Genomic DNA, 27,627 nt, shown 5'->3' on the forward strand with positions numbered 1-27,627 from the left:
TTGGAGGATTTGAGCTATAGGGAGAGGCTGAACAGGCTGGGACTGTTTTCCCTGGAGGGTCGGAGGCTGAAGGGAGACTTGATAGAATTGCAACATTTAAGAGGCATTTGGATGGGTATATGAATAGGAAGGGTTTGGAGGGATATGGGCCAGGTGCTGGCAGGTGGGACTAGATTGGATTGGGATATCTGGTCAGCATGGACAGGTTGGACCAAAGGGTCTGTTTCCATGCTGTACATCTCTATGACTCTATGACATGGGAGAGCATGCAAACTCCACACAATTGCCCAAGGCTCGAATCGAATCCAGATCCCTGGCACTGTGAGGCAGCTGAGCTAACTACTGTGCCTCTATACCGACCAGAGATATCTGAAAATTTCAAAGGCTATATCTTCTGGATTTGGAAAATACTCAGCAATTGAAATTATTTTCATGCTTCAACAATGGTTGCAGCAGCATCACATTTCCTGGGGTAATTTTACAGGAGGAACCTCCAACTGAAAGGCTGCCTCCAGGATCAACATCCAATGAAAGGCAGTGAGCAGGGCTACTCAGTGTGGTGGGACAGCAAGACAGGCAGGAAGGCAACCTTGAATGTCTATGCAATAAGAGTGTTCATGTAATGTATGACATGTTAGAGGGTAGAGGGAATGGCCAATAACATATTCATCTTCAGAAGATTTTGAGGAAATTGCAATCCTCCACCTGGAGGGGAACTGCAGGCTTGCCAGTTTGTATCTTAACGTGGGAGATTTAATCTGCAGTTCTTGTCTGCATGTGCCTCCTTTCACCTGATGAATGACAGGCGCAGCATGGGCCCCGTCACTTGTGATGCTACTAGAATCTAACTGCACCAGAAATTTACTGGGTTTTGATTGATAAACTTTAATTAGCCCACCATCAACCCTCGGCAGATTGCCATCTCCTCATTGAAGCCATTTCCAGGATGTGGGGATTCAGCTCAGCCTTTCTTTTTGTGATTGCCAACCAGCTCTCCCTTCTCAAACACATCTTTAACTCCAGACAAAATGCTGTCCCCTTTTATTTACTGCCCAGAAGCAGGTCATTCACCCTGATTGATCCTTGCCTGTGTCTATGCTGTAGACTCCCACTCTACTTCAGCTCACCCAAACGTCATATCCTTCATTCTTTTCTGTCATGTGCTGATCTGATTTTTCTTTAAAAGCACCTCTGCTTCTCACTTTCACTATCCTTTGTGGTAGTTACAAACACAGGAGAATATACAATGAGAAAAGTTTAATATCACAGGACATTTAAAAGTTTGACTTTTTCCTGGTTTAGAATTTGATTTTGACTATTTTGTGGATAGGAGATATTTATTTTCACATTGTCTTCTGAGCTATGCTCCCATTGTCCTTGAGCAGAGCTTGCCTTGACAAGCTTCAATTGAATGTTATGTGCAACTATTAAGACCAAGGTGATTTTGTAAAAATGATCTGAACATAGCCATCAAATATCAGAAGGATAACATAAGTTAGTGGCATTGTGCTATGTCATTGAATGAGCAATCCATAGATCCAAACATTTGCTTTGTGGACTTTAGACCATGGTTTCACCTTACACCATGATAATCCTATCAAGCAGCATTTGCACAGTGTTAATCAGCTTGCCCTCGCTCAGTTTGGGTTCTGCCTTAGTTCAAAAATGGTCAAAAGAGCCAAACTCGAGGTGAGGATGACTAGTGGTCAAGATAGCATTTGATTGAGTGTGCTATAAAGAGCCTTAGCAAAACTGAACTCAGTGAGATTTGGGGAAAGCTCTCCACTGGTTGGTGTCATTCCCAGTTAGTAAAGAAGATAGTTGTGATTATTGGAAGTCTATCATCTCAGTCTCAGGATGTTGCTACAAATGTTTCTCAAGACCTAGACCCGACCATCTTCAATTGTTTTTTGATCATTTACATCTACATCTCCAAGGCACAAGTTAGGAGTGTGGTGGAATACTGTTCACATGCCTTCCACTCAAAAAAGTCGATATCATCCAAATCAAAACAGCCCACTTGAATGTACTCCATCCTCCACATTAAACATTCACTCCTTCCAACACTAATACAGAATGGCAGCTTGTACTACAAGTTGGAATGACAAAGGCTGCTGATGCATGGGAATACCACCATCTAGAAGTTCCCATCCAAGCCATTTACCATACTGACATTGAACTTTATTGCCATTGCTTCATTGTCACTGACTCAAAATCCTGGAATTCCCTTCTCAACAGCACTGTACACCAAATGAACTGCAGCAATTCAATAAGGTGCCCCACAATTTGAAATGGGTGACAAATGCTGACATTGCCAACGATGGCCACGATATCTTACAAAAACTGATCTGAAGAGCAATGGTAATTATATTCTGCTGTGCATTCAAAGAAAATCTCACTTTGTTTCCATTTAGCTTTTGCAAATTTGTTTAATCTGCTCAGTGATGCGAGTAACCACAGGGAAAACTGTAGAGAGAAATCTCACTGCAATTTCTCCCTGAGTTTGAATTTAATGTGAAAAGGTTGAATGCACGTTGCCTTTTATCCCTCCATTTAATGTCAAGGCCTTGAATTTTTTTCCATCCCAGAGAAGCGAAATGCCCTTGAAATTAAATTTGCCCATAGTAACATCTGAATCGTGAGGATTTTTCAGAATTCAGTTGTATGCTACTTTAACAGAGACCTAAATCTGTTGTTCTGAAAGGGTTAACTTCTCTAACAGAACACAAAGGAACCTCGTAGAAATACGCTAAAGGCTCAGGTATTAATGTGGCCCAATGTACTGGAATGCTTTTGTCCTTCAATGTACTTGCCAGTGGCTCAGGTGAATATCACCAGAGGGTCTCCATTTTCCTTAAATCACTACGTGCCTAAAGTGCATCAGTAACTACCCAGTAATTACTGATGTTTAATTAGTTAAAAAAAATCCTATTAATCAATGGAATGATATTGACACACCCCAATCTCAGGGTAAAGGATCTAAGGGCCTTAGTGCATGGCAACAACAATGTGGAAAAGAATAGGAGAAAAGGTAAAGTAAATCAGGAAATAGTGATTAGTGGATGCCAGGCTTATGGCCTCTCAGTTATTCCTATTGGCTTTTGAAATACATTAAGAAGCAAGGATTATTCATTTTGCGATCTGCCTGAAGAGCCAAGCAATAATTTATGATTCATATAGCTTTGGAACAGCACAGAAATGTTTCTTGAACATGTAATATATAATCCTGCGATTTAGGCTCTTTTTGTTGTGCATGGTAAACTCCCTTTATAAACACTGTGGAGTGTAAGACACATTCAGAAATCCTGTGGGTTTTGGATAGCTCATGGTTTACAGAAAAGAAAACTCAAAACAGTTGTTATTCTTCTGTACTTGAACATTGGTAGTGACAGGGGATTGTTCCATCATCAGGGGCTGGCTTTTCATGCTACTGCTAGGGTGAAAACCCATAAAATGCAAGGTGTATGACCATAGGGAGAGAACAGGTCATAACACAGGCTGAACATAAGCTATCTAGGCTCACCATCTCCACACATGCACATAGCATGTGTTCACACTTTTCAGCAACAATCACTCGTCAAGTAAACAAGTCCCTGCTTCAATCTTCTCCTATCATAGCCTGGGTAATAATTATTACCCAGGCTATGATCTGTTAACACAATACAGAGCCAGAATTAAAACTGATTTGCTGTCCCCAACAAATAATGAACTCATTTTAATTTTCACAGCTAGGTTTGTTACTAGCTAGTTATTTAATTCCCAGCCTGAGTCATGCTATTTTTTTAATTGAGAAGGAGGGCTGTTGGCCTACTCCAGGGCTCCACCAATTTGGTTGAAGAACAAATCATCAGGCAAAATGGTCTCTTTTGTTCTGCTCTTTATTTAAACTATCTTGTTACTTCATGAAATATTGTCTGTTATTGGGGATGCATTATTTGAGGAACTGTAGGTAACAGTTTTAATTCTTTTTCAATTTTCAGCCTAGCAGTGGCACAAAAAGTTCATTTTCAAAGCAGTGTGTGTGGTGGTTTTAAAAGAAGCTCTGCTGTCCTATGCTAGTCTGACAGCCAACATCAATCCTACCTTTGGAAAGTGTTACAACCCCTTTGCTACACCCACACACTTACCTTTCAGTCTCTGAAGACTAAGGCTGCTGATTTTAATTGCTGAATGTAGGCCATGCTTGTTCTGTGGGCTGTTGTCCGTTGAGGATTTCAGCAGATTTGAGATTTCTGAAGTATGTTATACTCAGATTGCCTACAGATATGAAACATCATCCAGTTTACATGAAACAAAACATTACATGTGAGTACAAAATAAATGCAACACCAAGTTGGGCTTCTGCACATATTTGCATCTCACTTTGACCAAGTTCAGTTTGTTAATAGTATTCTTTTAATGGTGTAATGCATAACAAAGCTAATAGATATATCCGGGGAATAAAGAACGTGCTTTGCTTTTGTGTCTTGGGATGGCATTTAAGTGACCCATTTAATTACTAATTTGTAACAATGCTTAGTCATACATGTTCAACTTCAATTTTTGTTTGGGGATAGTGATTGGAGAGTTTATCATTGAATTATATTTGACTTGTAAGAAAAAGAAAGAGTTGCGTTTATATGATCGCCAGACATTTCCACATGCTTTACAACCAAGGAAGTGGAATTGTTGTCGTAATGTAGGAAGCAGGGCAGCCAATTTGTGTATATCAAGCTCCCACACAGAGCAACCTAAAAATGACCACATATTCTATTTTGGTGATATTAATTAAGATATAAATATTGACCAGGACACTGAGCACACCCTCTTCCCCCCAGTCTTAAAGTACAGTCATGCTGCTTTAACATGACAGCTGTAACCTCTCACTATAGAGAATCGTGCTATGGAAAAGTGTAGTAGAAAATCGTGTTGTAGAAGATTGCTATAGGCAATCACTGGACCCACTCAATAGAAACAGTGCCCACAATTCGCCAATTGTGTTAGAGCCAATTTGCATTGACGAAATGCATGTTATACCAGAAAGAACTGTCATACTTTTTTTTGTCTAATGGAGGGGCCAGACAAGCTAACATCTTAAATGACACTTCTGATAGGACAACCTTCCCCCAGAATTGTGTTGGAGCACAGCCTTGACTTTTGTACTTATGTCTTGAGTAGTTCTTGAATCCATAACCTTCTGACTTAGAGGTGTGAATGCTACAAACTGAGCCATATTTGAACCTGAAAGCAAGAATTTCCCTCTCATCCTAAATTTCTTCAGCTGGCCTGAAGATGGGAAGGACTTCTCAAATATCTTATCTGAAAAGCCTTTACTTATATTTAGGCTTCAGCTTTGAGGAGCTGGGAGCGCTTTTCCTGTGGGATATATCACAGATAAGCTTGTCGTATCTCCTCTGAATGTTCACACTTTCAGCAGGAGTCGTCAGATAGCAATCAGGAGTGAGAAATCTAAGCTAAAGGAAGAAAATATTGGGGAACACTAGTCATCCGTAGAGAGGAGAAACAGCATTAATGTTTTAGGTTTTTCTTCAGGACTGGAGGATATGAGAGATTAAACACCTTAATTGGTACTGGACCATGGTGGAGGAAAGTCATAACACCCTGAGAAAAAGCAAAGGCATTTCAGAAACCCTGCTGTAAAAGGCCAGGGCACATGTGACAAAGACAGAAGTTATAGTTCTTTACAGGAGATGGATTGGAGCAAGTGTAATCTTAGTGTCTGTGGTAATAGAGATTAACTTCAGAATTGGAGACAGAGAAGATGAGCAAAGGAGGGGTCACTTCCTCAAGATTAGATTAGATAGATTAGATTCTCTACAGTGTGGAAACAGGCCCTTCAGCCCAACAAGTCCACACCGACCCTCCGAAGAGTAACCCACCCAACCCATTTCCCTCTGACTAATGCACCTAACACTATGGGAAATTTATCATGGCCAAATCGCCTAACCTGCGCATCTTTGGATTGTGGGAGAAAACCAGACCACCCGGAGAAACCCACGCAGACAGGGGGAGAATGTGCAAACTCCACACAGACAGTCGCCTGAGGCTGGAATCGAACCTGGGACCCTTGTGCTTTGAGGCAGCAGTGCTAACCACTGAGCCACTGAAAGAAAAGGAGGGGTGGAAATTAGGAATAGGAAATCTGTGATTTTTCTTTGTATTTTGGTAGTCAGTATTTGGCAGGCATGGTGATGGAAACAGATTCAAAAGTAGCTTTAAACAGGAATTGGATAAACACTGGAAGGAAATAAATGCAGGCACATAGTGAAAGATCGGGGAAAGTGGGACTAACTAGATTATTCTTCAAAGGAGCCAATACAGACCTAATAGGTTGAATGGCTTCCTTCTGTGCTGCACTGTTCTGCTGGTGCTTAGAAGTCAGTTAAAGAGGCCTCACAGGCATTGAGAAAGAATCAGCTAACACAACCTAGAACAGAATTGATCATTGCATCTACTAAGCTTTACCAACTGAGCCAACAGCAGAGCTGAGTCAGCAAGCCCTGTGGAAACTGAAGTGCAATATTGTAGAGTATGCAGTCTTTTCGTTAGCCGAAATAAAGCAATAACTTAGAATGGGGCTTGTATTGAAACCAAGGCATTTGGATATTGGATGTAATCAAGGACAGATTACCCACAGTAAACTTGCAATAATGAAGTTACAGCAACTAATTTTTGTGGATGATGCCCAACACGCTTGCCAGTGTTGTCTGTTGGAGCTTACATAGTTTTCACTGCAGTAAAAGCTGATCATAAAAATAAGAAATCCATCTCATCTACCTCACATATAGTAAATAATAGATACAGCCTGGTGGTTGGATCAGCATAACTGGAGACTGTTCTAGTCGGACTGAAGGGCTTCAGTTCTACTTTTATCACATCTCGGAGACAGAAGCACTAGATCAAGTGTTAAAGAAAATGAAAGAATAGTACCAGAATTAAAATAAACTGTTCTCAAAAAAGATTGAGCAGGCTGGATCTTATTCTTTAGAAAAGAGAAGACAAACCTAAATGCGTCCTGATGGAGATTGTCAGAATTTTGAATGAATGGATTTGAAAAGAATATTTCCTCTTGTGAGAGAATTCAAAAGCAGGGGCCATGAATACAAGCTCAGTATGAATAAATTCAACAGGGAAATAAGCTAAGATTTCTTCAACTATAGATTGATTAGAGCGTGGAATTCATTTTCACATAATGTAGTTGAGACAAAAACCTTAAATGTTTTCAAACCCAAAATGAACCAAATATGTAAGAGAAACTAGAATAGAATGTTCCACCAAAAAGTTGAGATGACACAGTTGGAATATAAGGTGAACTGTGCAGAGCTGCATGGTATCAAATTTAAAATAAAAACAGAAAATGCTGGAAATATTCAGCAAGTCAGGCAGCATCTGTAGAGAGAAATGGAGTTGACATTTTGTGTCTATGGAAAGATATGGACCTGAAACAGTAACTCTTGTTAATTTCCCACATTCTTCTAGATCTGCTGGATATTTCCAGTATTTTCTGTCTTAATTGCAATTTGCCACATGTGTATTTGCTTTAGCATTGCTGTCAAATGTGCCTGTTGATGCTAATGTGAAGTGCCACATTTTACTACGTCAAAGATGCTATATAATGTGGCCTCCAACGGCTTTATCATCTGGTTTATCAATTCTGAAGAAGGTCAGGGATGCTTTTTTTGTTACTCAAAAAGATGAACTTGTTAGCCCATTATCTCCACCTAATGCTGAACTCCTGCATCCATTTTGTAATTTTGTCAACAATTCCATGGCACTTTCTGAAGAAGTTCTGGGAGATCCTTGGGTGTCCTGACCAATATTCATCCTTCAAAGCAATATCAACAAAAACAGTGCAATACACTGCTCACCTCACTGAACTTTGTGTGGGAATTTGTGTTGCCAAACTCTCACCTTTCACCCAAAATACAATGTGGCTGTACTTCACATTGATTGAATCTTGTGTGAATATGCCTTCAAATATACTGGAAAAATGGGAAATGTTCTTTATTTAAATACAACACTTTGATGGCATGCTTCAGAATTTACTACCCAGCAGCAGTGTAGATGCTCAGTCATTGCATTTATTCAATACAAACAGTAATAAATATTTGGTCAATTAGGGAATCAAGGATTGGGTTAGAAATGGAATTAAGCTAAGGTGCCATGAACTTCTTGAAAGATGCAGTGGGATTAAATAGCTTTATGGTTCCTCCCCTGCTCCTATTTCTTATATTCTTGTGTTTTTGCAATTGGAGTTGAGAGAAGTACCGGGCCAGATTGTGTGAAAGGAGGTTGGGTATCTGTTATGCAGCTGCCTCGAAGTAAGGGATGACTCAGTATTTATCCTTGGATTTGTTTGGGAGCACACCGAAAAAGTGTTGTAATGTCTTTTCTCAACATCTGCTTCAAGTTCAAGCAACCCTGCAATGTTAGGAACAAGATGGTTCTCAGTGGTGTGTTGCTAAAAATGTTTGTAGCAAAAAAAGAATGGTAGCAGAGAGGTGCTGCTGCAGTTGACAGCTGTTCACCTTATGAACGATTCTGTCCTCAAGGAAATGACTGAAGGTGTGGTTGGAAAGTGTTTTGTGTGCACAGCGGGCAAGTCAAAGAAAAATTATTTCTTTGCTCCTTGCCTCACTCTCCATCCTGTTTCTTTATGCTTCTCTCCTGAAGGTATTGACTCTTGCTGGAACACTTAGAGTACTTCAATCTCTCGTTGAGTTGGCCATCTTTCATAAGAGCAAGGAATGTGACTGTCAGTAGCTTGTTCAGTTTATCTACACAGAGCTCATTGCCCCACCATTGGGGAGCACTGTGAATCATGTTTATATAAAATTTCTAATGGACATTTCAGCTTTGCCTTATTGGTCTGATTGGCCTCTGAACTACTGCCAATCTGTGTGCAGTTGGGAACAAGGTTGCTGGACCACCCAGTCAAGGAAAATCATTTCTACCCCTTCTGTGGGGAAATAGTGCTATTTCTGTCTTCCAGTACCAGCACCTCATTCTCACAAATGCTCAACAAATCACTCAACGACAACCCGTTCTGATGGTCTCACTCATTCCCCATGAGGGTGTGACTGTGCTTGAGTTTGCTCTGTAAAATGTTACAATAGCGTTCGTGAGACAAGAGGACTCCCTTCCACACAGTCTGTTCTGGTACTTCTCTCAATTGCAAGAACACAGGAATATAAAAAATAGGAGCAGCTGTTGATCAGGAAAGTCCAATTGGTCATTAGACTGTCTGTTCTCATGCTCCAAGGCACCCCTTAGCTTCCCACGGAATTTAACGGAATACCTGATCAGGTCCTGGGGAATTGTCCACCTTTATGCATTTTAAGACATCCAGGAATTCCTCCTCTGTAATACGGACATTTTTCAAGTTGCCATCATCTATTTCCCCACATTCTGTATCTTCCATGTCCGTCTCCACAGTAAATACTGAGGCAAAATACTCATTTAGTATCTCCCCCATCTGCTGCAGTTCCACACATTGGCTGCCTTGCTGATCTTTGAGGGGTTCTATTCTCTCCCTGGTTACCCTTTTGTCCTTGGTGTATTTATAACATTCCTTTAGATTCTCCTTAACCTTATTTGCTAAAGCTATCTCATGGCCTCTTATTGACCTCCTGATTCCCCTCTTAAGTATACTTCTACTGCCTTCCTACTCTTATAAGGATTCACTCAATCACTGCTGTCTATACCTGACATATGTTTCCTTCTTTTTCTTGACCAAAACCTCAATTTCTCTTGTCATTCAGCATTCACTACAGCTACCAGCCTTGCCTTTCACTCTAACAGGAACATACTGTCCCTGGACTTTAGTTATCTCATTTTTTGAAACTTCCCATTTTCCAATTGTCCCTTTACCTGCGAACATCCGCACCCAATCTACTTTTGCAAGTTTTTTTTATAGAGTCATAGAGATGTACAACATGGAAACAGACCCTTCGATCCAACCTGTCCATGCCGACCAGATATCCCAACCCAATTTAGTCCCACCTGCCAGCACCTGGCCCATATCCCTCCAAACCCTTCCTATTCATATACCCATCCAAATACCTCTTAAATGTTACAATTCTTGCCTAATACTGTCAAAATTGGCCTTCATCCTGTTGGGAAAATAGGCTTACTCAATTGCTGATAGAGAACACAATTGGATCTGTTCTGAAGAAAGATTGGTGAAGCTGGAATTATTATATGGTGTTTAAGGCAACAGCTACCAGAGATTTTCAAAATCATGAGTGGTTTTGATAAAGCAAATAGGGAAAAGCTGTTCCTCTGGCAAATAAGTCTGCGAACAGAGGTTGTAGACTTAAAATAATTGACAGAGGAGATTTGAGGAGACTTTTTTTTTCACACATTAAAATATGTAAAGAACTGCCTGAATAGGTAATGGGAGCAGATTACTTGGAAAAGGACAAATTTGCAGGGCAGTGAGGAGAAAGCCAAGGTATGGAACTGATTTGACAATTCTTCCAAAAACCTCGTGTCGGCATAATAGGCTGAATGGCTTTCTCTGTGCTATCATTCTATTATTCTATGTGCCTACCATTCCAATTCAACCATCTATAAATACCCTGTTGTTTCCCATTTCAACGTTTAGTTGTTTCTCAGTATTTATTAACCTTGTGAAATATTTGGGAATCCAATCAATATATTGATTACTCTTACTTGCAGAACTTCCTAACATTAGTCTAATCTTGCCCTTAATGTGTTTGAACCTGTAGCCCCTTGTCCTGTTCAGTATTTCCCTTTTCTATGCCACTTGCTATGCCATTTACCTCCATTTCTCAGCTACCACCTGTCAAAGCTAAAAAAGCAATATTTCTCCAGTCTTATATCTTGCTGTTTTGTTCTGTTTATTTTCTCCGAACTGGCTTGAACTGGATAAAGGCATCAATTCAACCAGCACTCTAGACATTTAAGCATGACGGCTTCCAACTTGTACTGCACTTTTAGCTTAGAAAATTCATCATTCTGTTTACATTACTGATTGATACTGTACATTGGACACTGTTACCTAGTGGGGTTTTAACAATTCACTGAAAGGGTTAATCAAAAATATCTGTACAGGCCTTATGGGGATGAAAGTGATCCTTCCATCAACAGACAGTGAAGCTCACTTTAGTCTTGGTTGTTTCTTTTATTGTCTGGACAAGTGTAATTACTGGTCATTTCTAATATTGAGTGTGTAATCCATGGTCACCATGTTGACTCTTGCACTGTCAAATGACACTTTGTAATCCCCAACTGACCCTGATGAATTTGCTGAAGGCTTTCAAGTCTAAGTGCACTTGATGTTACTGACCTCTAATTGAAGACTAACAAGTCATTGATGACAATGAGATGTCTACCCACTCAAAATATTGGTGTAGCATGGAATTAATAGGTTTCTAGTCTCACCTGCCTTCCATACAATTTTTCATTTTCTGTATACCTCTTCACTTTGTACATGTGCTTCTCAATTCTTTTGCAGTGACCTTTCTGCAGCTGGTAAATGCTTGTGACTTCAGGTGTACAGTCTACACTCTCCCCTATTGAAGTCTAACACTGCTTTCACTGCTGCACCCAGTGGTATTCTGAACACTGTCCTAACTGTTTTTGGTTACTGAGACATGCCTCATTAACCTCAGCCTGGGCAGCATCTTACTATTCTGTATGTAGAAGAGTTACCATTGGTTTTTGGTTATATTTTAGTTTACACTGTTAGACCAGTAAATAATCTGAAAATGTTTTGCATGCCCACATGACTGCCAAAGCCTAATTTTCAATCATGTAATACTGCTGTCTATGTTGGTAAGTGATCTAGAAATAGAGTAGTCAGGTCTACATTTTCCATCTTTGTGCAGCTGAAAGGGTACTGCTCCCAAACCTGTTGAAGATGTATCAGATGGTGTTATGATTGGTGGCTGCAGGTTATAGTGCGCTATGATTTTGAATGTGATCAGGATTTGCTTGATTTTGTCAAACTTTTTTTTCTGGTTGACGCCCTTGGAATGGGAGCTGTCTCAAAGAATCATTTATTTCTGCTGAGTTTGATTTTAGAAATTCACAATTCAGCATCCAAGTAATCATTGGAGCTTTGTGATATTCCTTGGATGTAGAAATGTTCTAATAGCCTTAGCTTTCATGGTGTCTACAATGATTCTGGGATTATGTGCCCAACAAACTTATTCAACTTTTACAAACTCATAACTTCTGATGCAGTGTTAAACCTACATTCTGAAGTACTTTCATTACTATTTAATTCTTGGCCACACTTTTCTTTTATGGCTCCTTGTATTCATATGTCATCCAAGTGATATATTATTCCATCGATGCCTTCCAATGCATTGACTTTTTTTTTAAATAGCGTGGATGTTATTGCAAAGGTAACCTGTTAAAGCAATAACATCAGAAAGGTCTCATAAATGTAGCCAGCTTTCTGCAGTTTTCATTCAGAGGTAACTGCCAGAATCTACTGTTAGTATGATAATAATAAAACCAAAATACTGCGGGTGTTGGAAACTTGAAGTAAAAACAGAAAGTGCAGGAGAAACTCAGCAGATCTGTCAGTATTCATGGAGAGAGAAACAGAGTTGGTGTTTTGACTCTTGTATGACTCTTCTGGAAGTTTCCTCAAACTTGCGAATACTTTTGGAACTACTTTTGTAATTCACTTCCTTGGTCTGTGTCTGTCATCTCATTGACTTTGTGGATTAATTTCAGCTTTAGGCATGCAAGCCTGCTTAGTAGAGAATATTCTTGATCCTGAATGACATAAAAAGCGCCGTGACTTCTCTTACCCGGTGTCTGAGCTCTGCTGTGCTAAGAGTTGGCCTTTTACTTTTAGTTCCTTCAGGTATCTATAATTTCATCAAGGATGGTTGTAATTTAGTCTTTTTAAGCTGTTTAAACTGATCTGACTCCTCTGAGATAGTTGATCTGGTATCAAGTTTAAACTGTGTGGTATATCTGCTTAGTTCCAGTTTGATATCCCATTGTTTATTTTCAGAAACAAAGGTTTCTTTGCAGTATTTCCACCTCTTAAATCTGTTTTGCTTTTACAAGGTTTCCATTTTACATATTGAGTGTGTAATCCATGGTCAATATTAGAAATGACCAGTAATTACACTTGTCCAGACAATAAAAGTAGTGGAAGTGTATGTACTTTCTTAAAATATTCCACTTTTTCACGATTATGACACTTGGCTCTTTTTGCTGGATATTTTGTGGCTGGTTCACACCACTTCCTGGCCACTTTAAGGTACTGACTAGCATACCCTTCTCCATTTTGGTGGGCTATTCTTTTTGTATACTTTTTTCCCTAGGGCTTATGTGCTAAATCGTCTCACTCAATGTCATCCATTGCACCTCTTTTTATGCCTCAGAATGACTGCCTTGTTCTGTTTCCATATTTTGGTTTGCCTAGTGATCTGCACTCGTTTTTCTGTGGTATAATGTAGTGGTTCTGAAGGTGTCTTTAGTTGGAGACAGTTAAGTTCTGAGAGAGTACCCAAAGATAGCAGATATATTTTATACAGCTCCTGAGGGTTCTTAGTAATTATGCCGATTCTGCTGTTGTGCAAGAAGTTACCTTATTATGTAAGAAAAGTGCCTTTTCTGCTTAGACTGTCGATGGTTTGTCCTCTACCATTGATAATTAGAAAAGCCCTAGATCACCCTGAAGAAACCCAAACCAGAGTGCCATATGCTAATGACCCTGGCAATTGAAAATAAAGCATTCTCTGGCATCACATCCTCTCCTTCTTTTAAAAGATCTAACAAGATCTCATCTAAACCTACAACCATAATTCAGTTATGAATTAATTCTGCATTCAGCCAGGTAATAAAAATCATTTTGGAACAAATCTATGCTTTCTGTTTTCTTGTTTTAAATTTGCATGCACTATTATTAAATTTCTTCATGCACTGAAATATGTCTCAAGTGCCTTGAATAGTTCTTCATAAGACACTGTATTTTTATCATTGCCCTGTCCTGCAACTATCTCATTCATGATGATCTCCACCAGATAACTGGTCCTTTTGCCCTTTTCTGCCTAAGCCTGAAGCCATTCCATATCTTTTAAATATTTTCTTCCAAACCTCCCTTTTCTGAACTTGGTGCAATCCATCAATTACCTAGAATAGCTCTTGGAATGACCGATTAATCTCCATACCTCACCTGAATCTGGAGCTGTTCCATAGACTATGGCTGCTCTTTTCTGGCTGTCTGCTTCTTTGGATCAGTACTCACTGCTGTCCTGTCTCAGGGCCTTTTTTATCAGCCTTCTACTTTACCTGTGATGTTCCCCAAAGTCCAGGTTAATCTCTAAAAATGTTCTTTTTCTTCTTGACCATGAGGTTCACTTCACTTGTTGCACTTAACACCTGGTTTACTTGATTGCTTTTTCCACTAACACTCTATTTTGTCATGTGTAAGGAGTCAATGTCTAATTTGGTTTCCCAAAGTACTGCTTCTTGACTCCACAGAAAGGCACTTTCTGTAAGAAGAGAGAGTAGGAATAGAAGGATTCTCGATAGAAGCGCTTCACAGGAGGCTCCCAAGCACTGAGGATGTCACCTAGACAGGGGACGAAACGTGTGCAACGCAAATTCCCAGCTCGGCGAACAGAACCACAAGAAGCGAGAGTAACAGGGTAATTGTTATGGGGGACTTTAACTTCCCCAGTGTCGACTGTGAATACCATAGTTCAAGTAGTTTAGATGGGTCAGTTTTTGTTCAATGTGTGCAGGAGGGTTTTCTGACACACTATGTAGACAGGCCAACAAGGGGCGATGCCATATTGGATTTTGGTACTGGGTGTTTGATTTGGAGGTAGGTGAGCACCTCGGCGAGAGTGACCATAATTCGGTTATGTTTACAACAGCAATGGGCAGGGATAGGTAGATACTGCAGGGAAAGAGGTGTAACTGGGGGAAAGGCAATTATGATGCAATTAGGCAAGATTTAGGATGCATAGGATGGAGAAGAAACTGCAGGGGATGGACACTCTTGAAATGTGGAGTTCATTCGAGGAGCAGCTACTGCTGGTCCTTGATAAGCTATACCCATCAGGCAGGGAGGTAGTTGTGGAGAGATGGAGCCAAAGAAGTTGAAGCTTTTGTCACAAGGAAGAAGCAGGCTTATGTTAGGATAAGGCGTAAAGGCTCAGATAGGAGGCTGGAGAGTTATAAGTTAGCCAGAAAAGATCTAAAGAGAGGGCTAGGAAGGGCCAGCAGGGGACATTAGAAGTTGTTGGCGGATAGGATCAAGTAAAACCATAAGATCTTCTATCGATATATCAGGAATAAAAGAATGACTAGAGTAAGATTAGGGCCAATCAAAGATCATAGTGGAAAGTGGTGTGTGGAATCTGAGGATATAGAGGAAGCGCTTAATGAATACTTTTCGTTAGTATTCACATTGGTAAAGGGCAATGTTGGTGAGATTATGGAGATACAGGTTACAACATTAGATGGGATTGAATTTGACAAAGAGCAATTTTGGAAAATCTGAAAATAGATAAGACCCCGGGGCCGGATGGGATTTATCCTCAGATTCTCTGGGAAGCCAGGGAGGAGATTGCAGAGTTTTTGGCTTTGATCTTTGTGTCATCATTGTTGACAGGAGTAGTGCCAGAAGACTGGAGGATAGCAAATGTTGTTCCCTTGTTTAAGAAGGGGAGTCGGGACAACCCTGGTAATTATAGGCCAGTGAGCCTTACTTCAGTTGTGGGTAAAGTGTTGGAAAATGTTATAAGAGATAGAATTTATAATCATCTCGAGAGGAATACTTTGATTAGGGATAATCAACATGGTTTTGTGAAGGGTAGGTTGTGCCTCACTGACCTTATTGAGTTATTTGAGAAGGTGACAAAACAGGTCGATGAAGGTGAGGCAGTTGATGTGGTGTATATGGGCTTCAGTAAGGCGTTTGATAAGGTTCCTCATGGTAGGCGATTGCACAAAATAAGGAGTTTCAGGATTGAAGGTGACTTAGTTGTTTGGATCAGAAATTGGCTATCTGAATGAAAACAGAGGGTGGTGGTTGATGGGAAATGTTCATCCTGAAGCATAGTTATCAGTGGTGTGCTGCAAGAATCTGTTTTGGGGCCACTGCTATTTGTCATTTTTATAAATGATCTGGAGGTGAGCATAGAAGGATGGGTTAGTAAATTTGCAGATGACACTAAGGTAAGCAGATTTGTGGATAGTGCTGAAGGATGTTGTGGATTGCAGAGGGGCATAGCTAAGATGCAGAGCTGGGTTGAGAAGTTGCAAATGGAGTTTAATGCAGAAAAATGTGAGGTTGTTCACTTCGGAAGAAATAACAGGAATGTAAAGTACTGGGTGAATGGTAAACTTGTTGGCAGTGTAGATTAGCAGGGAGATCTCGGTGTCCAGGTGCATAAATCCCTGAAAGTTGCCACCCAGGTTGATAAGGTTGTTAAGGAGGCATATGGTGTGTTGGCATTTATTAGTAGGGAGATTGAGTTTCGGAGCCATGAGGTCATGCTTGAGCTGTACGAGACACTGGTAAGATCACACCTGGAGTATTGTGTGCAGTTCTGGTCACTGCATTATAGGAAGGATGTGGAAGCTTTGGAAAGGATTCAGAGGAGATTTACTAGGATGATGCCTGCTATGGAAGGAAGGTCTTACAAGGAAAGGCTGAAGGAACTGAGGCTGTTTTCATTGGAGAGACGAAGGTTGACTGGTGACTCAATCGAGACGTATAAGATAATCAGAGGGTTAGATATGGTGAACAGTGAGAGCCTTTGTCATCGGATGGTGAAGGCTAACATGAGGGCACATAGCTTTAAATTGAGGAGTGATAAATTTAGGACAGATATTAGGGGTAGTTTCTTTATTCAGAGATTAGTAGGGGCGTGGAATTGCCTTCCTGCAACAGTAGTAGACTTGCCAACGTTAAGGACATTTAAATGGGCATTGGGCATACCTATGGATAATAATGGAATGGTGTAGGTTAGATGGGCATCAGATTAATTTCACATGTCAGCGCAACATCGAGGGTTGAAGGGCCGAGACTGTGCTGTAACATTCTATGTTCTATGTTGTAAGGATGCAGAGCAGGGGGCAGAGATTTGCATTTTTGGATCATTGGAATCTCTTCTGGAGTAGAAGTTACTTGTATATGAAGGACCTGAACTCCACGTGAATTGGAAGGGGACCAACATCCTGGCAGGGAGATTTACTAGTGCTACTCAGGAGGCTTTAAAGTAATGGGGGGGGGGGGGGGCGGGAGGAGGAGACCCAAAGAAATAGTGAGAAAAGAGTTAAGTCTAAGGCTGGTACAGTTGAGAAGAGGAGCAAATCAAATAGTAAAGGCAGGAAAGAACAAGGCGTGAACAAGGTAAGACTGATAAATTAAGCTTTTTTGTCAATGCAAGAGGTCTGACAAGTAAGGCAGATGAACTCAGGGCATGGTTGTGAACATGAGACTAGGATATCATAGCTATTATAGAAACATGGTTCAGGGAAGGGCAGGACTGGAAGCTTAATCCAGGATGTATATGCTATAGAAAGGATAGAAAGGGGGACAGGCGAGGAGGGGGAGAGACGTTTTGGTTAGGGATACAGCAGTACTTCAGGAGGATATTCCTGTGAGTTTGTCCAGTGATTATTTGGTTGGAGAAATAAGAAAGGGATGATCACCCTAATAGGATTGCAGTATAGAACCCCCAAAAGCCAGCAGAAAATTGAGAAGCAAATTTGTAAGGAGATCTCAGATATGTGTGAAACATCTGTAAGGAGCAACACTCCGAAAGCTAGTACTTCCACATAAACCTGATGGACAATAACCTGGTATTGTCTGATTTTTAACTTTGTCCACCTCAGTCCAACACTGACACCTCTTCATTATCTGTAAGAATGATAGGCTTGTAATAGTCGGGGATTTTAACTTGCCAGACCTGATTTAAAAGTTAAAGTTTTAAATTGGAATAAGGCCAATTTTGACAGTATTAGGCAAGACTTTGAAAAAGTTAATTGGTAGAGGCTATTTGTAGGTAAAGGGATGGTTGGAAAGTGGGAGGCCTTCAAATATGAGATAATGAGAATCCAGAGGCAGTATATTCCTGTTCGTGTGAATGGCAAGGCTGATAGGTGTAGGGAATGACCAGAGAAATTGAGGCTCTGGTCAAGAAAAAGAAGGAGGTACATGGTAGGTATAGACAGCTGGGATTCAGTGAATCCCTTGAGGAGTATAAGGGCAGAAGGTATAATCGAGGGAAATCAGAAGGGCAAAAAAGGAACATGAGATAGCTTTGGCAAATCGGGTTCAGGAGAATCCAAAGAAATTCTACAAATACAGCAAGGGCAAGAGTGTAACTAGGGAGCGAATAGGGCCCCTTCAAGATCAAGAATACTGTCAATATGTGGAACCACTGGAGGTGGGTGAGATACTAAATGAGTATTTTGCATCAGCATTTACTGTGGAGAAGGATATGGAAGCTAGAGAACGTGGGGAAACAAATACTGATATCTTGAAAAAAGTCCATATTACAGTGGAAGATGTGCTAATCCACTTAAAATATTTAAACATGGATAAATCCCTGGGATTGATCGGGTGTATCCTAGAATTTTGTAGGAAGCTAGCTGCAGGTGAGGTGCTGGAAGAACGGAAAGTGGCTAACATGGTCCCATGATTTAAGGAAGGTGATAAAGAAAAGCCAGGGAACTATAAACCGGTGAACCTGATGTCAGTGGTGAATAAGTTATTTGTGGGAATTCTGAGGGACAGGATTTACGTATATTTAGAAAGGCAAGGACTGATTAGGGATAGCCATCATGGCCTTGTGTGTGAGAAATCGTGTCTCCCTAATTTGAGTTTTTTGAAGAAATGATGAAGAGGATTGATGAAGGCAGAGTGGTGGACATAATCCATATGGACTTCAGCAAGGTGTTCCAGAAGGTTCTGCATGGTAGACTGGTTAGCAAGGTTAGATCACATGGAATCCAGGGGGAACTAGCCATTTGGATACTAATTGACTTGAAGGTAGGCAACAGAGGGTGGTGGTGGAGAGTTGCTTTTCGGATTGGAGACCTGTGACCAGCAATGTACCACACAAAGGTCACTGCTAGGTCCACTGCTTTTTGTCATTTATATAAGTGATTTGGGTGTGAATATAGGAGTAATGGTTAGTACAATTGCAGATGTCACCAAAAGTGGTGGTGTGGTGGACAGTCAAGAAGGTTATCTCAGAGTACAACAGAATCAGAATCGACTAATAGAGTGGCAGATGGAGTTTAATTTAGATAAATGTGAGGTGATGTGTTTTGGTAAGGCAAATCAGGGCAGGACTTACATACCAAATGGTAGGGTCTTTGGGAGTGTTGCGGAACAAAGAGATTTTGAGATAAAGCTTCATCGTGAAGAATATATTTGATGCGCTTGCCTTTATTGGTCAGTACATTGAGTATAGTAGTTGGGATGACATGGTGTGGCTCTGCAGGACATTGGTTAGGCCACTTTTGGAATGCAGCGTTCAATTCTGGTCTACGTGCTACAGGAAAGATGTTGTTAAACTTAAAAGGGTGCAGAAAAGATTTACAATGTATTGTCGGAGTTGGAGGGGTAGAACTATACGGAGAGACTGAATAGGCTAGAGCTATTTTCCCCGGCATGTCGGAGGCTGAGGGGTGACATTATAGAGGTTTATAAAATCTAGAGAGGCATGGATAGGTTGAATAGCCAAGGTTGTTTCCCCAGGCTAGGGGAGTCCAAAATCAGAAAGCATAGGTTTAAGATTAGAGGGGAAAGATTTAAAAGGAACCTAAAGGGGAAACTTTTTAACATAGAGGGTGGTGCGTGTACGGAACAAACGGCCAGAGGACGTGGTGGAGGCTGATGCAATTACAATATTTAAAAGGCATCTGGATGGGTAAATGAATAGAAATGGCTTAGAGTAATACGAGTCCAATACTGGTAAATGGAACTAGATCAATTTAGAATATCTGATCGCCATGTATGAGTTGCACCAAAGGGTTTGTTTCTGTACAACTCTATAACTCTAAGTCTTTATTGCCAGTTTTATATATCATATGACACTGACACTACCATTTTAACCAGTTACTTTTCTTACTTAATATACAGCAAATAGCACCTAATGTAAAATACACAATCAGTTTGTTACAAGCCACTTTGTGCTGCAAATACCCAGGATCAGTTTCAATCCTTCTACCTCTTTATTTCCCTCCACCAGATTTAGCTGGTTATGCTGGTGGGACATTCTGCCATGAGCTTGTACAATTGCTGTTTCTTCCTGCTATGATTCAACACAGTATCCCTTCCATAAACATAACTAGCAGCACAGGAAAGCCACAGTATTATATAATATTGCTTTGAAAGTTCCCCAGAACACCAGAATTTATATTTGGAATTTTTTTTCTGTACATTGTTTTTCAGAGGATTTCCTTTGAGCAGGGGAATTCTGCTGATTGTGTCCTTCTGTGCTTCTCCATTCATTGATTAATGAAATAAGCCATCTGCTAATCTTAAATCTTTATCCCCATGCTGTTTCCCAGAGGCTGTGAAATGTTTTATGTTGGATAATGTATCACCAACAGATTTAGGTCACCTTCTTAGTTGGATTATGTACACTCCCAGAATTCTCAGTTCAGCGGGTCTTGCAACTGAAATAATGAAAATTATTTAGATTTCAGTAGGGTTGATAAGGACAATTCTTCCTCATGAAAGATGTCAGGATTAACTCCTATGTCTCTGTTGAATTATCTGATATTAGTCAGGAAAGCTAAATTGGGGTGCTAAATTGGGCCTTGGGCTAGGAAAGAAAATAATCCCTTGGTTCCTCTCCCCGCTCACTATTCAAATGACCTCTACTGGAATACAGAATGGGGATCAAGACAAATTCTGCCGTGATACCTCTGCAGTGACCTAACCACTTTACAATCAGACATGAGGAATAAGCTATCTGACAGGTACTGCATGGTTCTCATTGTCCAAGCAGGCATAAGAGAATCCAGGAGAAAATTGGATGTTACCTTGCAAAATATGAATACGGCTCCTAATAGACACTGTGAAACCACAAATAAAATGCTAAGTAAGATATAGAAGAGCTTTACGTACAGTACATTAATATTAATTTCTAGCTGTAGAGATTAACAATGTGGTAAATGAAAAATTGTGAGTCCTTTATAAAGAGCAGTCATTATGAATTTTGTGAATCGAGTAGCTCAGTGAAGTCTCCGTAATACTGTGCAATTCCTGATAATTGGTTTTGCTGGAAATTGTTTGAACAAAATATTAGAAAAATCTATTCTGGACATAAAATATCTGGCAAATGACTGATATATATTAATATATTAAACAGTACAGATGCTTAGCTGAGGTCCTAATATTTTTTCACTTTACAGTAGTTTCATCATGATTCATTTCTTATGCATACAACCACATACATTATCAAACTTCACTTCCAAAGCATGTAACAGTAGAGAAGAGGCCTTTCAATCTATCAGTTTGTTAATCTCCACATAAACTACCTAGACTTATTTCACTCTCTGATTCACACTACTCGCGTTTAATATTTCTATTTTTCAAAAAGCTATGGAATTCCCTTCCAAAAGAATTTGTCATCCAGTCTTCAACTCTACAAGCCCCTACCTAAACCTCTCCACTTCTCTCTCCTACATTAATGTTCTTCTTAAAACCAACCTCTGCAATTACTCTTTCAGTCACCTGCCATAATATCTCCTCCTGTGGCTCAATGTTAAATTTTGCGTGATAATGCAAAAGTAAAATGGCTATTTTTAAATTTTTCTTTATGTGATTTGGCTGTTGCTGCTAAGGCCAACAGCTGTTGTCCATCTCTAATTGCCCTTGATAGGACATTGGTGAGTCAGCTTGAAATGCTGTAGTTCAACTACAGGTAGGTACATCCACAGAGGTGCAAGGAAGACCTTCCACAATTTTGATCCAGTGAACATTAGAGCAATGGTAATATCATTCCAAGTCAGAATGATGTGTCGTTTGGAGAGGAATGCACAGGTGGAGGTGTTCCCATGCAACTGCTTCCTTACCCTTCCTTGCCCAGCTCTTGCTGCATTTAGAAACACAGCTTTAATACTGGAGGAGTCAAATAATACTGGATGTTGTGCAATTAATCATAAGGGAACATCCCCAATCCTCACCATGTGGTGGAACAGCTGAAAAATAGTTGGGCCTAGGACCCTGAAGAACTCAGGGGTCTTGTGGGACAATGGTAGTGTCCTTATCTCTGGGCCAAGAAGCCTGGGCTCAAGTTTCACCTGTTCCAGAGGTTTGTAATAACATCTCTGAGCTGGTTGATTAGAAAATATCTGCCCTGAGGAACGCTGTAATGATATTCTGTGGCTGAGAAGATTATCTTTAACACCACGATCTTTTTCATTCCAGGTATGATTCCAACCAGTGAAAAGCTTTCCCTTTGTTTACCATTTATTTCAGTTGGGCTAAGTCTTCTTGAAGACACACTCAATAAAACAAATGCTGTCTTAAGGTATTCGGCTGTCATAATGAGTTCAGCAGGCAAGTGGCTCCAGCAGAACCTGAACTGAGTGTCAGTGAGCTGATTACTATGCTTTATGATACTGTTAATAGCACTTCTTATCATGTTGCTGGTGATCATGAGTTAACTGATGCACCAATCTTTGGCCAGATTGGATTTGTCCTACCTGTTGCTGGCCTGACATGTGTGGACAATTGTCCACATTACTGTTTCAGTGTTATTGCTGTAGCTATCCTGGAACAGCTGGGCTCAGGGTGGGGCGAGTTATGGAGCACAAGTCTTCAATACTATTTTTGGGATGTTGTCAGGGACCATAGGCTACGTACCTTAACATAGTCTATGTTTTTAGGCTGTTTCTTAGCATCACATGTGGTAAACCAAATTGGCTGAAAATTGGCATCTATGATTATAGGGAACCTGAGGACATGGCTGAGATGGATTGTCCCCTTGGTACGTTGAGCTGAAGATGGGTGCAAATGCTTCAGTATTGTCATCTGGACGCTTGAATCATCCATCGTTGAGGATGAATATATTTGTGAAACCTTGTTCTCTCTCTTATTGTTTAATCATCGAGCATGACTGGATGTAGCAGGACTGCAACATTTCAGTCTGGTCCATTGCATGTGAGATCAGTTAGCTTTGCCTATTGCATGCTGTTTCTGTGTTGGCGTGCAAGTAGTTGAGTATTTTAGCTTCAGCAAGTTGACATTGCATTTTTCTGGATATGCCCTGGTTCTGCTTCTGAAATGCACTCCTGAGCTTGTCTTTAAACCAAATTTGTTCCCTTGGTTTTAGAATGTAGAATGGGGGATGAGCCATAAGATTACAGATTGTGGTTGAATGCAATTCTACTCCTGCTGATGGCCCACAGCATCTCATGAATGCCAGTTTTGAGCTGTTAGATCTGTTCTGAATCTACCCCATTTAGCACAGTAGTGCCATAGGACTTGATAGGTGTGTGTTTGGTATTAAAATGAATTCAAGAATCTTACGCTAGTCACTCCCACTCTACTGTTAAAGATGGATGCATTGGCAAAAGATAGATTGGGGGTGACTAGGACAAGGATTTTTCCCTTTGGTTGGTTCCCTCACCACCTCTTACAGGTGCAATCTGATAGAAGTTGGTAAGAAAGACTTTGAAAGTTGAGATAAGCCAATGCCAGGTAGTCCATCCAGTATGTTTTACTGCATTAAAGGTGCTAGATGAACTCATGTTGGTTGACTATGTATTTCAGCTTGTCATTTGTTGTTAACCCAATGCTAACATATTTAGATTTTAACATATCCGCCAAATGATCCTAGCTTTATGATATTTCTCTAAGCATTTGAGTTAGCAATATTAGCCCATGACTGATCATTGTTAATCGCATTTATTCCATTGGAAGTGTCTTAGATACCCCAGATATGTCCTTCCAGGCAGCCTTCGCATATGAGGGAGTAACCAGGCTCCCCCACATCTCTGATCTTGTGAGGAACCTGATGCATTAGTTCACCAGACCTGTTTCCTGACACCCTGTACAATAGCTGCTATCTTTTGAAATAGGTTTATAAACTAAATGTCAATCTTCATTGCTTATGTTCTGGGCAAACTTGCATTTTTGTTTTTATACCCGTTTCTTTAGTTTTTAAAGAGTTTGGTGCTTGATTTATGGTACAGTGGGGTTGGCATGATTGGTAGCTTGACCCAAAATGAATGTTCACACTTGTTATGTCTTGCAGGAAGCATTACTGTGTAAATAAGGTTTGATAATTAGCTGAAGCCTGACTTTACTACAAATGTTTATTTACATTAGAAAGATTTAGCTCAAATGTAACTATCAGCAGTAAAATCTGTGAAATTATTTGTGTGTATCTGTGTAAAGTCTAATGTGAAACATTTTTACAAGGGCATGGGGTCCTTTAAGGAAATAAATGAACAGATTGATTGATTGTTTTTTTATCTTACTGTCTTTGCAAGTGTTTCTATCAGAATGCAATCCACTGAATCTTGCTGTATTATCTGTTTGGGATTCAGGCAGTTTTGCTCTCAGGAGCTGGTGTGTAAAAGAAGAGATAAGGGAGAAGCCAACTTGCCTGAGTTTTAGCTGCAACAAAAGATTAACAAAAGCAGTAATGTGTGGTGTTTGTCTTTCCTTTGTTTATCAATCTATCATTGCAACAGAAATTCTGTGTTGGCAAAATTTAAGTTGAAAGAATAGTGTGTTGTATAGCAGCTCATCGTGTCCCTAACCCTTTGTTAGCCACTGTTTTGATTCTCTGCCTTTTTGAAGAATAAAAGGGAACACAAAGCTTTTTTGGAAAAATAACCCATTACATGTGGTTTGGGGTTGGGATGAAGTGCTCGTGGACATTACAATTTTGTGTTCTTCCATTTCATGTTCATCATAAAAGAGAGTCTCTATCCATAGTCTGTGCCAAAATTTGAATCCAAATCACAACCTAATACTGTATGTGAAATGTTTGGGTATATTGCATCTCTGTGTTAACAATTGCCTCTTATATACCAGGTATATGAACAATACAGTCCTTAATGTTCCAGTCATTAATAAAGATTCTTGCAAACAGACCATACTGTTCAGGCTAAGACGCCTAATCAATTTGATTATAAAGTGTAAATTATATCAATAAGTATAAATAATTTTATATTAATCAGATGATAAATTACAAATACAAAGTAGATGTTGAGTCCTGAACCCCAGATTAATATTCTAGGGGCATGAGTTAGAATTCCATAAAAACGATGGTGAAATTTGACATCAATAAAAACATCTGGAATGAAAATATATCTAAACGTGATGATGTCAATTGTCATAAAAACCATCTGATTCGGTAATGTCCTTTAGCAAAGTAAATCTGTCATCTTTACTTGGTCTGGCCTACAGATGATTTCAGATCCCCAGCCATCAATTTTTGACAGACAGTATTTTCTGATTCTTGCATATTTGCAAAGAAAAGCACTTCAGTGAAGGTTGGTTAATATATTGAGCATAATTTGTGTTTTCCAGACACCAAAGCATTAAGTGATTCATTAGTGTTATCTTGATAATTGGAAAGACATTGCATGTCCAATTGTGTTGGAAACTTCATCGATTTCACTCTGTCTGTGAATGGGATGCACATATTTGTCTACTTTTTGCAGCTGAAGCTGTTGAAAAGTTAGACGCAAAAAGACAGAATGAAGAGTAGTAAGTCTGTTTCACAGAAGTAATAACAATTTGCATTTATGTAGTGTTCTAATACATTAAAGTGTCCCAAGATGACACACAGATGTGATTAACAAGCCACACTTGACACCAAGACAGATATGCAGATACTGGGAAAAAGTGCTTGGTCAAAGAGGTTAGTTTCAAAGAGCATCATAAAGGCAGAGGGCGAGCTGAAGAAGTCTCAAAGAATTTTACAGCTTAATACCTGGGTAGCTGAAAGTTAAAAATCACACAACACCAGGTTATAGTCCAACAGGTTTAATTGGAAGCACACTAGCTTTTCAAGTTAGTCGCTCCTTCACCTAATGATCTAAGAAGCATTTAGATATAGTTGTGAGGACTAAAGGGATCAAAGAGTATGTCATTAAAGCAAGAACTGGGTACTGAGTTGGATGATCAGCCATGTTCAGGGTGGCACGATGGCTCAGTGATTAGCACTGCTGCCTCACAGCGCCATGGACCCAGATCTAATTCCAGCCCTGGGCAACTGTGTGGACTTTGTACATTCTCCTCATGTCAGTGTGGGTTCCCACCAGCTGCTCCAGTTTCCTCCCATAGTCCAAAGGTGTGCAGCTTAGGTAGACTGGCAATGCTAAATTGCCCATGGTGTGCAGGGATGTGCAGGTTAGATGGATGAGCCATGGGAAATGCAGGGTTACGGGGTTAGGGTGGGGGTGGGTCTGGGTGCTCTTTGGAGGGTTTGTATGGACTCGATAGGCTGAATGGCCTGCTTCCATACTGTAGGGATTCTTTGGAAACTATGATGAATGGTGGAGCAGGCTCGAATGGCTGAATGGCCTACTTCCGCCCCCACTTTTAATGTTTCTGTGAAGCACTTCTTTTATCTCATTCGGACTCAGAGGATAAAAGTAAGTCATCCAGTGCAAACAGATCTCATGTTAATTAACTTCACTCTAGGAAGCACTAGCAGAGCTACAGTTGGCTTTAGTGTTCTTTGAGGGTTGTAGAGGAAAGGTCTTGCCAGCTGTCTATGAATTAAAACCAGGAATAGTGCATGCATCACCCAGGATCTCCTTGTTAGTAGGAAATGAGGGCATTAAGATTGAGAGACAGCGTAACATGCATAAAAATTCTCAAAGTGCAAAATCAGCATCAACCCTAAACATTAAAGCATGACAGATTTGATATTGAATGGGGACAAGTATCTCTAAAACTGTTTTGTGTGGATCCTGAGTCCCTATTTCCAACCATGTGTCTTCCTTGAAATATTGCAGGCCCCAGAATGGTTCCATGATCCTATACAACAGGAAGAAGGTGAAATACAGAAAGGATGGTTACTGCTGGAAGAAACGGAAAGATGGGAAAACTACTCGGGAGGATCACATGAAGTTGAAGGTGCAAGGTGTAGAGGTAAGGGCTGCAGTAGCACTCTAAATTCTGTTTTGTACTTTTCCCATTTAATTCTCATTGAGGAAGACAACCTTGTGACTGATTTAAAAGAATATTGGAATAGTGCAGTGATTTTCTCCTCTTCAGTCTGATAATTGACAATTACACTTGGATCACCACAGATACACAAGAAGAACAATTTGAATAATTACTGAGTTGACAGAACATTCAAAACTCAAGCCTCCAGATATTGTTTCAAATTTAAGTCAGCTTACAATGTAAAAAACAGACTTTTTGCTGTTGCTTGTTTTTCTTCCCTTTCCTTCACTGAGATTTCTGTAATTCCCAGTATTCTGACCTGAAAGAACAATCTGGTCCCAGCCTTCCTACCAATCCCCAAAAGGAAAACAACAACTCCTATTTTTACCACACCTTTTCCAGGGAAGAGAGTGAGATTGCTAGCGATAGATGAGATATAATCAGAGCTGAAAAATGTGTTGCTGGAAAAGCGCAGCAGGTCAGGCAGCATCCAAGGAGCAGGAGAATCGACGTTTCGGGCA

General features: G+C 40.1%; 1 protein-coding gene across 1 annotated transcript in view; it reads left to right on the plus strand.

Moving 5' to 3' along the window:
• The window catches only part of camta1a (calmodulin binding transcription activator 1a), a 1,208,107-nt gene that overhangs the window by 644,365 nt on the left and 536,115 nt on the right, over positions 1–27,627 (plus strand). Inside the window, exon 4 of the mRNA XM_043675998.1 lies at positions 26,953–27,088. Coding sequence (XP_043531933.1) covers positions 26,953–27,088 — 136 coding nt within the window. The remainder of the gene's footprint in view (positions 1–26,952; positions 27,089–27,627) is intronic.

This window comes from Chiloscyllium plagiosum, chromosome 34 (assembly GCF_004010195.1).
Source record: "Chiloscyllium plagiosum isolate BGI_BamShark_2017 chromosome 34, ASM401019v2, whole genome shotgun sequence".
NCBI classification, from domain to species: domain Eukaryota; kingdom Metazoa; phylum Chordata; class Chondrichthyes; order Orectolobiformes; family Hemiscylliidae; genus Chiloscyllium; species Chiloscyllium plagiosum.